We start from the raw sequence: 12,858 nt of genomic DNA, 5'->3' as shown, positions 1-12,858 counted from the left end.
GAAGGATAATAACGGGACGCTCTTTCGAGCTGTGGTCTGTCCGCAACATACGCAGGACCACAACCAATACGGAAACCCTGTATCAATCGAATTTCATTTATTCAATATGGACTTATATTTGTCAGGCATTATCAGATATAAGATTAATTTCAAGTACGTAGCAACAATACAATACAATTCACATATACTACATTCAATACAATTATATAAATATACAATTTAGTTACACGAACTTACCTCGACAAGTGTTCGTGTATTTGTAATCTACTAATCTGACACTTTTTCTTTTCCTCAATCCAATTCCGTATTTGGTCTATCCGGATCTAAATAAATGAATTTAACATCAATTCATTTTTTAATTCAATTCACATCTTTAGCAAAATTATCATTTTGCCCATATACTTTTAATTAATGACAATTTTGTCCTTAGGCTCGGAAAATGAAATTCATGTAATTTAATCCTTATTCCAAGCCTAGCCAATTTTTACATATAACATTAGCAGCCCATGCATTTCATAAAATTCATAATTTTCCATGAATTTTAAATCTTTACAATTTAGTCCTTAAACATCCATTTCAACAAAATTCACTTTACAAAAGTTGTTTATCTATCAACAACCTTTCATTTTCTACCATAAAAATTCATATTTCATGCATATTCATCCATGACAAAACTCTATTACTTTGATAACTTTACAAATTAATCCCCGAGATGGCTAGATTAAGCTATTACGATCTCAAAAACATGAAAATTATTAAAAACGGGACTTGAATACTCACCTAATTGAGCCAAAATAACTTGCTATCTTCAAGCTCTTCTAAACTAGGGTTTCCATGTTTTTTTTTTATTTGGGAAAGATGATATGAAATGATGATATTTCTTATTTAATTAGAATATCATCTTTTATTATTTCATCTTTGTAATTTAGTCTTTTTCTTTATTTAATTTTCCATGGATGAATCATCATAATTAGCTACTAACTCCTCTTAATGGTATGTTTATCATATAAGGACCTCAAATTTTGAATTCCATAGCTATTTGATCATTTTAGCTACTAGAATTCAACTTTTGCATTTCATGCAATTTGGTCCTTTAATCAATTAAACATGTAATCAAGAAAATTTTCTTAACAAATTTTTCATACAATATTCCTATCATACAGTAGACCATAAAATAATATTAAAATATTTTTTTTCAGACTCAGATTTGTGGTCTCGAAACCATTGTTCCGATTTTACTGAAAACGGGCTATTACAAAAAAAAGTTCTCATGTTTTTCTATTTAATCTTTAATTTTGAAATTTTTAAATTTTAAAATGAATTTGAAAATCCAAAATTAAATTGAACTTTTATTTTCGCAAATTCAAATACAACATTTTATTTGTTATCCAAATAAAATATTTGGATTTCCAAATCCAAAATTTTTTACCCAAATTATGATTTTCAAATATGCCATCAACAAAAAGTATTTATTTTTTTTAATGGGAAATTCATTAATTCATTCCATAAATGGGATCATATGATTCAGAAAAAAAAAACACTCGTCCTAAGTGGTGAAGGGCAAGCTCCATCAACACAATAAAGGTTTTAGTCTCAGCATGTATACAATTAGTCTTATCACAACTCAAGCATGCCATTTTTGGAGTGATTGCAAGCACTTAATATGATAAGAAAATCAACTCAGGATGGTCCAAAGCGGTGGGCAAAAATCGGCGAAAGAACCGACCATCCACCATACTGGAGAGGACGACAAAAAAACACATCCCTAAAATCACTTGCATAAGCAAGATTAAAAAACGTGCTACAATAGCAAACAAAAACAAAAACTTCTAAAAGTAAATACTTATTAAACAATGGAAAACAAAAAAAAATATACAAAATTTAAGATAATATGAGTCCAAACCAACTCGTGAAATTATTTATTATTCTGAAATATTCTTAAAACAAAAATGCATTAAGAAGCCGACGAAGAGTTACCCACTTTTCATGAGAAACTGCAGGAGATCGGTGGAGTTTCAACGACCACAGGTATTGTATCTATCCATCGTAACTTATGAAGACAAAAAAAAATCCATAAAAAAGAGAAGATACATAGAGTAAATGACAGAAAAAAAACAATAGGAGAGTGAAAAAAAACTAACGATACTAACTCAAAAATTAGCACTACCGCCAAACAAAACAAAAAAGAAAAAATAAACGAATTGGAGGGAAAAAAATTAGGGTTTGGGATTCACACTAATTATTTATTTTTTATTATAAAATCGAATTAGAAACAAGATGGGGAATCCAATTGGATAATTATAAAAGTGGAGATGAGGCTAGCATAGAGCTGTCCATGGGCCGGGTCGGGCCAGGCCCGGAAAAAAATTTCGGCCGACTCTTAGTCCCGGGCCCGGCCCGGCCCGAAATATCGGCCTAAAATTTTGCCTAGGCCTGGCCCGGGAAAAAAAGAGTAAGCCCGAGCCCGGCCCGGCCCGGCCCGATTTTTAATAAATACAAAAAAAAATATTTTAAAAATAAAAATAAAAATATTTTAAAAGTATTTTAAAATTTAAAAATAAAAATAAAAATTATATATTTATTATATTCGGGCCGGGCCGGGCCGAGCCCGGGCCAAAAAAGTTGAGCCCAAGCCCGGTCCATTTTTTAAACGGGCCTCGTTTTTTTACCCAAGCCCATATTTCGGGCCTATATTTTTACCCAAACCCTCTCATATTTCGAGCGGGCCGTCGGGCCGGGCCGGGCCGCCCAGCCCATGGACAGGTCTAGGCTAGCAGGACCGTCCAAACCCCAAAAATTTAGCGCAGTTAAGGAAAGAAAAGAAACCAGGGGGATAATATTTATGTCAACCTCAAGCATTAGAAAACGCAATTGGGACTACATCATCATCATCATCATCATCATCATCATCATCATCATCCTAGGCCTAGCTAGGATGTTATAATTCATCAACAAATCTCCAACCCTTTTTCTTTTACAATTACCATTACAAACCCAATTTTCATCATTCACAACCAACTTTATTTTAACTAAGCTAATTATCATCCAAAAAACAACATTATAAGTCACTATTTACAATCACAATCATATCCAACCAATCAAATGAATTCCATTGCCAATCTTCAAGACCTTCTACAGTTATTGTTTTTCACCTTTTTGGTATCCTCCATTTTGGGTGATCCATTCTTCTTTTCTTTAACAAGTTGTGTTTCCTTCTTCACTCGTTTAGACTCCATTTCCATGGCTCTTGAGAATGCTTCAACCTTTTTCATCAGCATCTGTAAAACAATTACATCTTTCAGTAACACATACATATATACATACGTACATAAAGAAGGAAACAGTTACAAACGCTTCACCTTTATTTCTTCATCTTTAGCATTCAAGCTATTATCCTTAGCCTCACAAAACTTCCTTAGATTAATGACCTCTTTCTGAAGCTTATCATACAAAAACCCTGAAACCATATCTTCCGCATTCCCTCTGTTTTCGTTCTCTTCATTGTTTTTCTTTTCAGTCTGTTCATTGACCTTATTTTCTGCATTTTCCTTTTCACTACTATCAGCAACCTTACACCTAGACGCCCACAAATTTTTTCTCACCATATTTTCTTCTGATACAGGCCTTCTTCTCAAGCTGCTACCTTGTCTTATTCTGGTATTGGCTGTTTCAGTTTCTACACTTGGCCGCTGCAGTAGAGTGGCACTGATGGTAGAAGCCCTTGGTTGAGAGGTAGACCTCTTCCTTGGTCCACTGCTGCCTGTTAAAAGCCCTAATATATTGCTGGACTTGTCTGGTTTTGGGGACCCATAAGATGCATTAACTGACAAACTTGATGCCTGTTTTAAGCCATCTTCCAATATTTTGAGCCTTAGCTTGAGTTTCTCCTGGACCATATTTACATTGAGCTTGAGAAAATACTGTCTGCATTAATATTTAAGTCAAATTTAATTTAAACTGTCAAATTTCACCTTAAGCTGTGCTTCTGCCTTTGCTGTTCTCTCTGACACAGCTAGTTTGTCCTTCAATCTTTGCACCTCTGCCTATAAATACAGAAATTTAGTTCCAAATAAAACATAAAAAAATTATGTTTGAGGGTAGCAGTTTTCTGGTTCATAATCCTTATATTTATGATCATGCATTGTTTTAAGTTGCAGTTACAGTGAAGAGGAAAATTTTCTCCATTCACTTGCATTTGTTAGCTTATTAAGGGTATGTTTACTGTTTAGTACTGCTTTTCACAGTTCAAAAGCACTTTTAAACCACAATAGCAATGCTAAAGTAGCCCTAAATACGCTGAGAATTTCCAAGAATTACCTGCAGCAGCCTTCTGTCTTCCAGCCATTGCTTGACAGGCATTACCTTGTCATTCTCATCCTTCCACTCATTGGCCACCACGGTCGCTACACGGTTGGCCGAGACTTTAACTCGTGCAAGCTCCCTCTCGAGCGTCCTCTTTTCTTCCTGAATTAATTGACTCATTACAGTTAATACCTATATGAACAACATATGACCATAGTTCATGTAGAAAAGATGATGATCAGCATGTAAGCATGGAATGGAACATCACATTAAGTTGCGAAATTTGTCTCTGATAGTCCCGGACAGAGTTAGCAGCAGCCCCTCCAGCCAAAATCGCCTCCTCGAGTTCTTGAATAGTTTGGCTTAGCTTTTCAATCTCTAAGACCTTTTGGCGATTGGTTTTCTCAAGGATTTTGTGCTCCTCCTGCATTAAGACACAATTTTCATTGGTTAAAAAGGGTCTTGAATCCCTTAATAGTAACCGACTGCAGTAAGAGCCTCAAACTTGCCTGACAAATCTCAATCTGTCTCCTTAACTCAAAGTTCTGGTTTTGAACCTCCTCAACTATTAAAGCCCTTTCTAAAGCACTTCGCAAAATCTTCTCTGCTTCGAGCAGAGCCAACTCTTTCGACTTAGTAAGACGTTCCAACGCCCTCTTATCCTCATGTAGCATTGCAATCTGTAAGTAGAGTGTTAGTCAAGTAGGAGCAACAAAGCAGAAAACAAGGCCACAACCCTGTGCCTACCTCATTCTTATACATTTTTATCTCTGCCTCAAGAGGAGCAACGACGGATTCGATAGAAACATCATCATCATCCTTTTGGTTTGCATGCACCCTTCTAAGAGTTGCTTCTGCAGCAAATTGTGCAGCCATTGCATCTTTCTTCTCATTCGTCAGTTTCTTGATTTCGAGGTTCTACGTGGCATAGGATTAATTCAGCACCATTACTTAAACATTATAAGTACAGAACTAGGGGCCAGGACCTAACCTTATGTTGAAGGATATTCTCAGCGACCCGATGTTTCTCATCCAACTTTTGAACTTCACCCTGGAGCTGAAAATAAGAAAAAGAAATGAATAGTTTCAGAATAATTACAGTACTCAAACTACAGCATATATTCTTAATTTCAGTACCTCATGTATGGCCTTATCCTTCAGTGCTTCAGTTCCTCTCAAAGCTTTGATTTCAGCCTGGGCAGCTCCTAACTCCCTGTCCCTTTCTGGAATAATATTAAGTAACATAACATGACAAGTAGTATTACATAAATTGTTAGTGTTGTTCTTCCTTTTCTTACAGATCTAACAATCCATTAACATGTTTCAGTATCAAGTACCTTTGAGTTGGTTCTGCAATCGGGTGAGCTCTAACACAACAGGGTTAGGATGAAGGTAAGCAAAAGAGCTCTCATTGCCTCCAAATGATTCCTCAGGACACACCATTTCAGTTTTGAGTTTATGTTTCAGGCACTTGATAATGCACCCAACTAAAATACCAGCACACCAACAACAACAGAGGACTTAGGACTTGGGGTTGTCTTGTTAGGGAATAATATATAGAAATGATTATATATAGATACACACACAAGAGGATTTAGTTAGAGAAAGGGAGAGAGTCCATCCCTTGAAGGAATTGACCGCAAAGAGAGGAAAGCTTCCCTTAATCTTAAGCAAATGTCGCAAGCCACTGAAAATTGTTAAAGCCGGCCAAGCTCATTGTTTTAAACAGTAACATTCAATTTCATTCTTATTGTCATTATCATGACAATGATTCCAGCTTTTAACTTCCTTTCTCTTAATCATAGACCATCCATTTGATTTATGATTCATTATCATAAATATGACCGCTTTACTTTTCTTTTCTTTTCTTTTTTTATTCTATTATAAATATAATAATACTAATTACCACTTAACCTAATCGTATACTTTCCAAAAATCAAATTTTATTTATATAACAAATACTGTATTAGCTGGTGCCATTTGCTGCAAACTTAGTGTATGACAGATATATCTAAAAAGAACTGAGTCAATAATCGAAAATTTAATTTATCTTTATTCTAATCTTGTTTATGATTTGCAATGCTTTGCTCCGTTGTCATTCTTTTCCACGCTCTATGTTTAGCTATGTTGGATAAAAGTTGTCTAGGAATTAAAATGGAATGTCAGCTGAAAGTAAGCAGAGGTATTATTTTCTGAACCCTTTCAAAACGGGGTTTCTTTTAATATTTGCTATTGATTTATGTTGGAGCAAACAAAAAAAGAAGTAGAGATATAGAGAAGAGAGGAGTTGTTGAGATATATGACATGATCCTCCCTAGGTTGATGGAAATGTCCTCCTTTGGAAAAAAATGGATTCCTTAAGCGCTAAATATTGCTGAAACCAAGGTGTTGTTCTTTTGTTTGTATCAGTGGAAGGCACTCAAACACACTGTTTGAATTGAGACCAAGTTAATGAGGTGTTGATGACCCTTCTTTCTTTCTTTTTTATGCAGATAATGACCCTTATCTGAAACTCATAAAAAAAAACATCTATTGGTTTAATATTTATTATATCAATAGTTAAGGATTCGATTCTTATATTAACTATGAGATAGTTTTAAAACTCGTGATTAATGGGTTTACTAAATGTGAAAAATTAATTACTGAGCTTGCTGTTTTTGTGGATGCATTGAAAAACTAAAAGATATAAAACTCATCTTTGCTTAAAAGTGTGATTGGAGATAGGGTATTCGATATGTGAAGAAAAGTAGAGGAGGTCCAGCTGGTATAGGGGTTAACGCGGATAAGCCAATTTGGACATAGGTAGGCGACAAAGGGAAGACTTCAAACTCTACCAAGCCAATCCCCCACCAACAACCAATTAAACCTTGCTTAAGGTTAAGGGGTTTTTTATGTTAATCATAGCTTAATTGAAATCTCCACTAATCTTAATTTGAAAGCGATGTTAATTGCGATCACGTCTTTTTCTGTTTCTGTTAGGTTTAAGTTGAGAGTTGGTAAATTATTGTATGGTAGCTCTTGTAGTTTGGGTTGAGAGAGGCCCATTACTATTGATTACAATTTATAGCTTCAACGTTTAGCCCGTTTCAAGTTTAGTGGCCCATGCCAATTCCCATCATTAACAATCCATTTTTATGGTTTTAGAGAAAAAAAATGTTGATGGAGTATTTTGAGTTCATCTCGACTTTTAATTTAAGGTAAACTATAAAAATAGTCACTTTTACTTGCCTCATATTACATTTTAGTTACTTATGTTTGAAATGTTACGTTTTAGTCACTTACGTTATCGGTTTGTTACAAAGTGGTCACTTTACCATTGAACTCCATTACCTCCCTAACGGCAGTCCTACGTGGCAGTCCAAATGAGTTTTAAATACCAACTGGGATGTTCAGTTGCTGGGATGAAAATAGGTTTTTAATTAAATAAATTTAATTTGGACTATCACGTAGGACATCCAAGTTGGCATTTAAAACTCATTTGGACTGTCTTTAGAGACGTAACGGAGCTTAACGGTAGAGTGAGTACTTCGTAACAAAACGATAACATAAGTGACTAAAACATAACATTTTAAACATAAATAACTAAAACGTAACTTGAAACAAACAATTTTTTTACAATTTACCCTTTAATTTATACGCAAACAATACATTGTAAATTGGCATGAATTGTGATACAAGTTGTTCCTCACTAAGTATGACATGCTTGGATGAGAGTCCATGTTGTGGAGTGGAATAGTTGTGAAATGCTTATTTTGTTTTGCTTGTTTATGGGTCAGGTCAGATTCAGGTTGAGTCCTAATAAAATTTTAGGTTTGTCTAAATTTTTATTCAAGTTTGGTCCATCTCGTATTATTATTTTATTTTATTTTTAATATAAAAATAAAAAATAGAATACATAAAAAATTACTAAAAACATTAAAATAAATATTTCCCAACAAATTGAAAATAAATTTAAAAAATATTTATACTTAAATAGCACTAAGATAGGTGTAACTTAACAAGCAAATGTCTCTAAAATAATAGTAAAAGTATCAATAAAAACAAGAGTTATATACAATATCCAAACAATAACAACAAAATAGTAGCAACAAAACAGTGGGAAAATAGCAGTAAAACAGTGGAAAAACAGCAGCAAAACAATAGTTTTTTTTTGCAAATTCAGGTTAGGCCTGGGCCAAAAAACCTTACTTGAAACTTGACCCATTTTCTAAACGGATCTTTTTTTTTCAAGCCCATTTTTCAAGCTTATATTTTTGTTTAAACCCTCCTATTTTTCGGAAGGGCCTTCAAGTCGGACCACCATCTAATTTTACCCATCTTTTAAAATTATTAATTTATGTCTTATTATGTAATTTTTTAATGTATAAAATAAAAAGTGAATATGTTATATATTTTATATATGAGAATAGGTTAAAAAGCCTTCAAAGGCAGTGGCGAAGCTAGGGTTAGGGGCTCCGGTCCTTAAAATGAAAAATTTTTAATTTAGGTTTTTTTTATAATTTATAAAATTTAAAATTAGTACTAGTAAAATTGCACTTTGACTTCCTAAATATGATAAAATTTTATTATCGTAAAAATATATATTTAATTTCGATACCAAAATTTTTTTCTAACTTCCAAAAAAAAAAAAAATAATAAATGTAATCATCCTCCTCCACGTCCCACAAAAGTTACCTTTTATTTGGATTGGGCCATTAGCCGACATAGAATAGTAAAGAATATACCAAAAGCAGGGGCCTCTAGTTTCTTCTTGTCTCAACATCTAATCTATGTTCTAAATAACTCATAAGTATGTTGCAGAAATGATAAGAAAAAGCAATATATATGCCTTTCCTTTCATATTTATTAATCTAATCTTAATCTTACTTTCAAGCAGAAAGCGGTGTCCACTCGATTTAGGGACAAAGCAACCGCCCAACCCTAGTAGTGGACAAAGCATATATTCCAATACATTGCATTCCTTATTCTCTATTCTGCCCTTCCTAATCATATTGGGTTTGATTTGAACTTTACGTTTAATTATAACTAGAGAGCCCCTCTACTCTTTAGACTTTTAAGAATTTAGACCCTCTTTTATTGTCTGATCCAAAACTTAAAAGTCTAATTGATAACTTTGTTTTCTGTCCTCTTAAGGTGTTTCATCAGAGCTGTGGCCACTCGGTTGCATTTTAGTGTTCAACAATAAGCTGGTTTGGAACCTTTTAGCTTTGTAATGAAAGAATTGGTTTAGCAAATAAATAAATCCATGAAATTAGAAACAAAGGGACTAAATTTCTAAAGTTCAAAGAGTACAGACACTGGTGATAGAATTAGACCTAGGCTTTAAAGTTGGAAAGACTTTGTGAGTGAACAAAACCAGGAGAGGGCCATGGATGTAATTAGAGAAATAGAGCCAAAATATAAGTAGAATTATTTAGGAAAAAAGAAGAATCTCTCCCAAGGAAAACAAGACATAAAGTAAGCAGAAAGCAATAAATAAATAAATAAATAAACAAGTCTCCAAGTCTTAAGACCCACCATCTTCTACAATCTTAATATATTAATTCCACATAACATCATATATACGAAAAAGAGGTAGCCTAGTGACCAATTGTTTCCACCATTATTCTCCTTCCTTTGATTTTTTTTTTATTGCTTAGCAATGAAGCCAATGGGTATCCAACAAAAGCTGAACCAATACAGATTTCATTTCATCTTAGCAATCTTTGTCTCATCCATCATCGCCTTCCTATCATATGTAGCCCCTAGCATGCTCACCATTCTCGCCTACTTTTGGCCTCTTTTCGCTTCAACCACCGTATTATTGGTGGCAATAATGGCTTTCGGTGGCGTTTCACAGTTGGCGACTGAAGCTCATGGTGAAAAAGCGGGTGAAGGACTGTTGGACTACGTTGCCGCAGCCCGGCTGGAGCATATAGATCAGGAGCCTCAGAAATTTGAGTGAACTAGTTCACTGCATATATAAAAGCTGTAATCTTCTTTTAACTTCCCCTTTTCAAAATGTGAAAGCAATGTACAATTTACCTGGAAATTACTGTATGTTTCGGAATAATGCTGTACGTACATGGAGTTGGCTTCTCTCTATATGTGTTCTTTGACACCGTGCTATACAGATGTAATTGTTCAAATAACAACACTTTATATAACAAGTTGCAGTTACATGACATTATTTGTAACATGTTTTGAGATCATATATTTCTCATTTCTAGATGAGCCAAATTGAAATAATCTAAGCCACAACCATATATTGTTCCTTAAAATGCTGTAAAAGTGCCTAGGAAATTGAAACAAGTCTTTAAATGTTAAAGAATATCCATGGAATTCTTGATCAATAACTTTGATAATTACAGTGGTAAACTAGTTAAGAGTCAGTTTTATCAGAATTTGTGGTGTAGGTGTTAGGACAAAATCAAATCATCTGTAGTCAAAGTTCCCGAGTGATCAACATCAAGATCTTTGAACCTTTCCATCAATAGCAAAACGTCATCCTGGCAAATCTTTCCCATTTCCTTCAGCTTATATAATATGAACTCTGCAGAACTGTGATAGAGATAATTCACAACAAATAATCATCATATATATAATATATGCAATATACAGCATGCAGCATGCAGCATGCAAGCCCTAGCTGGTTTGTGCGTATGTGATGCGAAGTTTTTACCTTACTACCTCATCGTGATCCATATCTGCTGCCTCAAGGTCTGAAGGAGTTAGCTTTCTATTAAGAACCCATTTAACCAGTGATCTTTGCCTTTTCTCAGTGTATAGCGCTGCTAGATAGAGAAAGAACTGACCTAAGCAAATCGTGCTGCTCAGTATCCACAAAATAGCAAACATACGTCCCTCTTGTGTTGAAAAACTTTTATCCCCATACCCAAGGGTGGTCATTGTGGAACATACACAGTAAAAAGCATCAATGAATTCCATTCCTTCAACTAGAATTAAGAAGCTGATCCCAGAAATTATAAGCACCACAAGTAGCAGTGACGTCATCAAGAATTTATATTTGTCTCTGTTGGTTTCAACATCCATAAGTACCTCAGCTGTATTGAACTTTTCGTTCTTAAGCATGGATTTAACCAAGAGAATTCCCTGCTTTTCCGCAATGTAATCAGCTGCATTACTTAGAATTAAACCAACAAGAGCCACACCAGTGAAGGCATAAATGCAGGAAAGTATCTTAGCCAATGTGCTGTGGGGTACAAGGTCCCCGTATCCCACTGAGGTCATTGTCACAACACAGAAGTAAATAGCATCTATGACCCCATTGGTTTTCTTACCATAAATCTGGTTCTTGATAAGGAAAAACCAAAGGGTGCCTATACCTAGATACAAGGCCAACAACAATAACACATACTTGATCCTAAACTCTAATCCTACAAATGTTGGTTCAACGTTTATAAGAGGCTGCAACACCTTTTCTTGCTCTTGAGATTCTTTCTCTGAAGGACCCTTTGACCGGTGATGAGACTTTCTTCTTTGAATGGCCTTTGTCTCTTTGAGATTTAATGAATCATTGGTAGACGAAAGTAAAGACTTCCTAACATCTTCATCAGCCATAGTTAGAATGTTATGCAAAGTTGCATGTATTTCGACAAGTCCTGCAGGTGATACATTAAGTAATCTATCATCCAATTACAAGGTTGATGATAATGGGGGGATTAAAATTAAACAAGAAAGATGAACATAAGCTTAACCTTTGCCCATTCAAAAAAAATTATAAAAGCAAACAAAATTAAGTTTAGGAGTGTATAGTTTGATTTTAAGAGGAAAAAAAAGGATGATGTGAAGAGTTACAAAATGGGAAAATATTATAACAGAGATCCTCAAAGATAGGAGCACAGTCTACGCTTAGAACAATAACAGGAGATAAAATAGGTAGATGGTTCAATTCAAAGGGATTTGTTTCTGTAATTGGATTGAATCTTTTAAATTGAATAATTTAAGAATTTCTAGCGAAAGTTTTCTTAGTCACCGATAAAGAAAGTAAATAAAATAGGATGCAAAATATATTTTAAAAAATAAAGATAATCAAATCAAAATGAATCCTAATTATAAAATATATTTTTTACATATATAAATAATTCATTATGCACAAAATCTATAAATATTAATTAGAAAAGTTTTATGGATAGATTGTCTAAGTTAAATAATTATTGAAATGTATATAACTTTTGAATAATTACTTGATTAAATTAGAAAAATAAAAGTAATAATATTTTGAATTAAGAGTAAGTTATGCGTGATAACTATTAGAATTGAAAGAGAGATTTAATGCTTGCATCTTAATTGAATTTTATTTGATTGATATGAATACGAAAGGATGTGAGTTTAAGTGTGCTAAAGCGCATTATCCTCATATTTATAGATTGAAAATGACTATGGATAATTCTAGGCATTATGTAAAAAAACATATGAGATTATTCAAAAATTTATTCCATCTTAAATATAATTAATTAACACCATGTTTAATTGTTGAAGGAATGAATAATTTAAATTAATTTTAAGTAATAAAGGCTAAAAAATTATAATGCAAATTATTAAAAATGTTAAAAG

General features: G+C 33.7%; 2 protein-coding genes across 2 annotated transcripts; both read right to left on the bottom strand.

Annotated features, from left to right (window-relative positions):
- Positions 1 to 2,834: 2,834 nt before the first annotated feature.
- On the bottom strand, positions 2,835 to 6,050 carry LOC105774583 (microtubule-associated protein 70-5). Its single transcript, XM_012597122.2, has 10 exons — positions 5,640 to 6,050; positions 5,440 to 5,525; positions 5,294 to 5,359; positions 5,050 to 5,220; positions 4,812 to 4,982; positions 4,571 to 4,726; positions 4,318 to 4,464; positions 3,972 to 4,043; positions 3,360 to 3,887; positions 2,835 to 3,278 (listed from the first exon to the last, which is right to left on the bottom strand). Exons 1-10 carry the CDS (start codon positions 5,743 to 5,745, stop codon positions 3,123 to 3,125), a joined length of 1,659 nt encoding a protein of 552 aa, XP_012452576.1. The 5' UTR covers positions 5,746 to 6,050; the 3' UTR covers positions 2,835 to 3,122.
- Positions 6,051 to 10,596: 4,546 nt separating this feature from the next.
- On the bottom strand, positions 10,597 to 11,862 carry LOC105774837 (two-pore potassium channel 1). Its single transcript, XM_012597407.2, has 2 exons — positions 10,964 to 11,862; positions 10,597 to 10,842 (listed from the first exon to the last, which is right to left on the bottom strand). The coding sequence occupies exons 1-2, from the start codon at positions 11,860 to 11,862 to the stop codon at positions 10,701 to 10,703; spliced, it is 1,041 nt and encodes a 346-aa protein (XP_012452861.2). The 3' UTR covers positions 10,597 to 10,700.
- Positions 11,863 to 12,858: the final 996 nt, after the last annotated feature.

The sequence above is a fragment of the Gossypium raimondii genome, chromosome 6 (genome assembly GCF_025698545.1).
Source record: "Gossypium raimondii isolate GPD5lz chromosome 6, ASM2569854v1, whole genome shotgun sequence".
NCBI classification, from domain to species: Eukaryota; Viridiplantae; Streptophyta; class Magnoliopsida; order Malvales; family Malvaceae; genus Gossypium; species Gossypium raimondii.
This window is presented reverse-complemented; position numbering and strand designations above follow the sequence as displayed.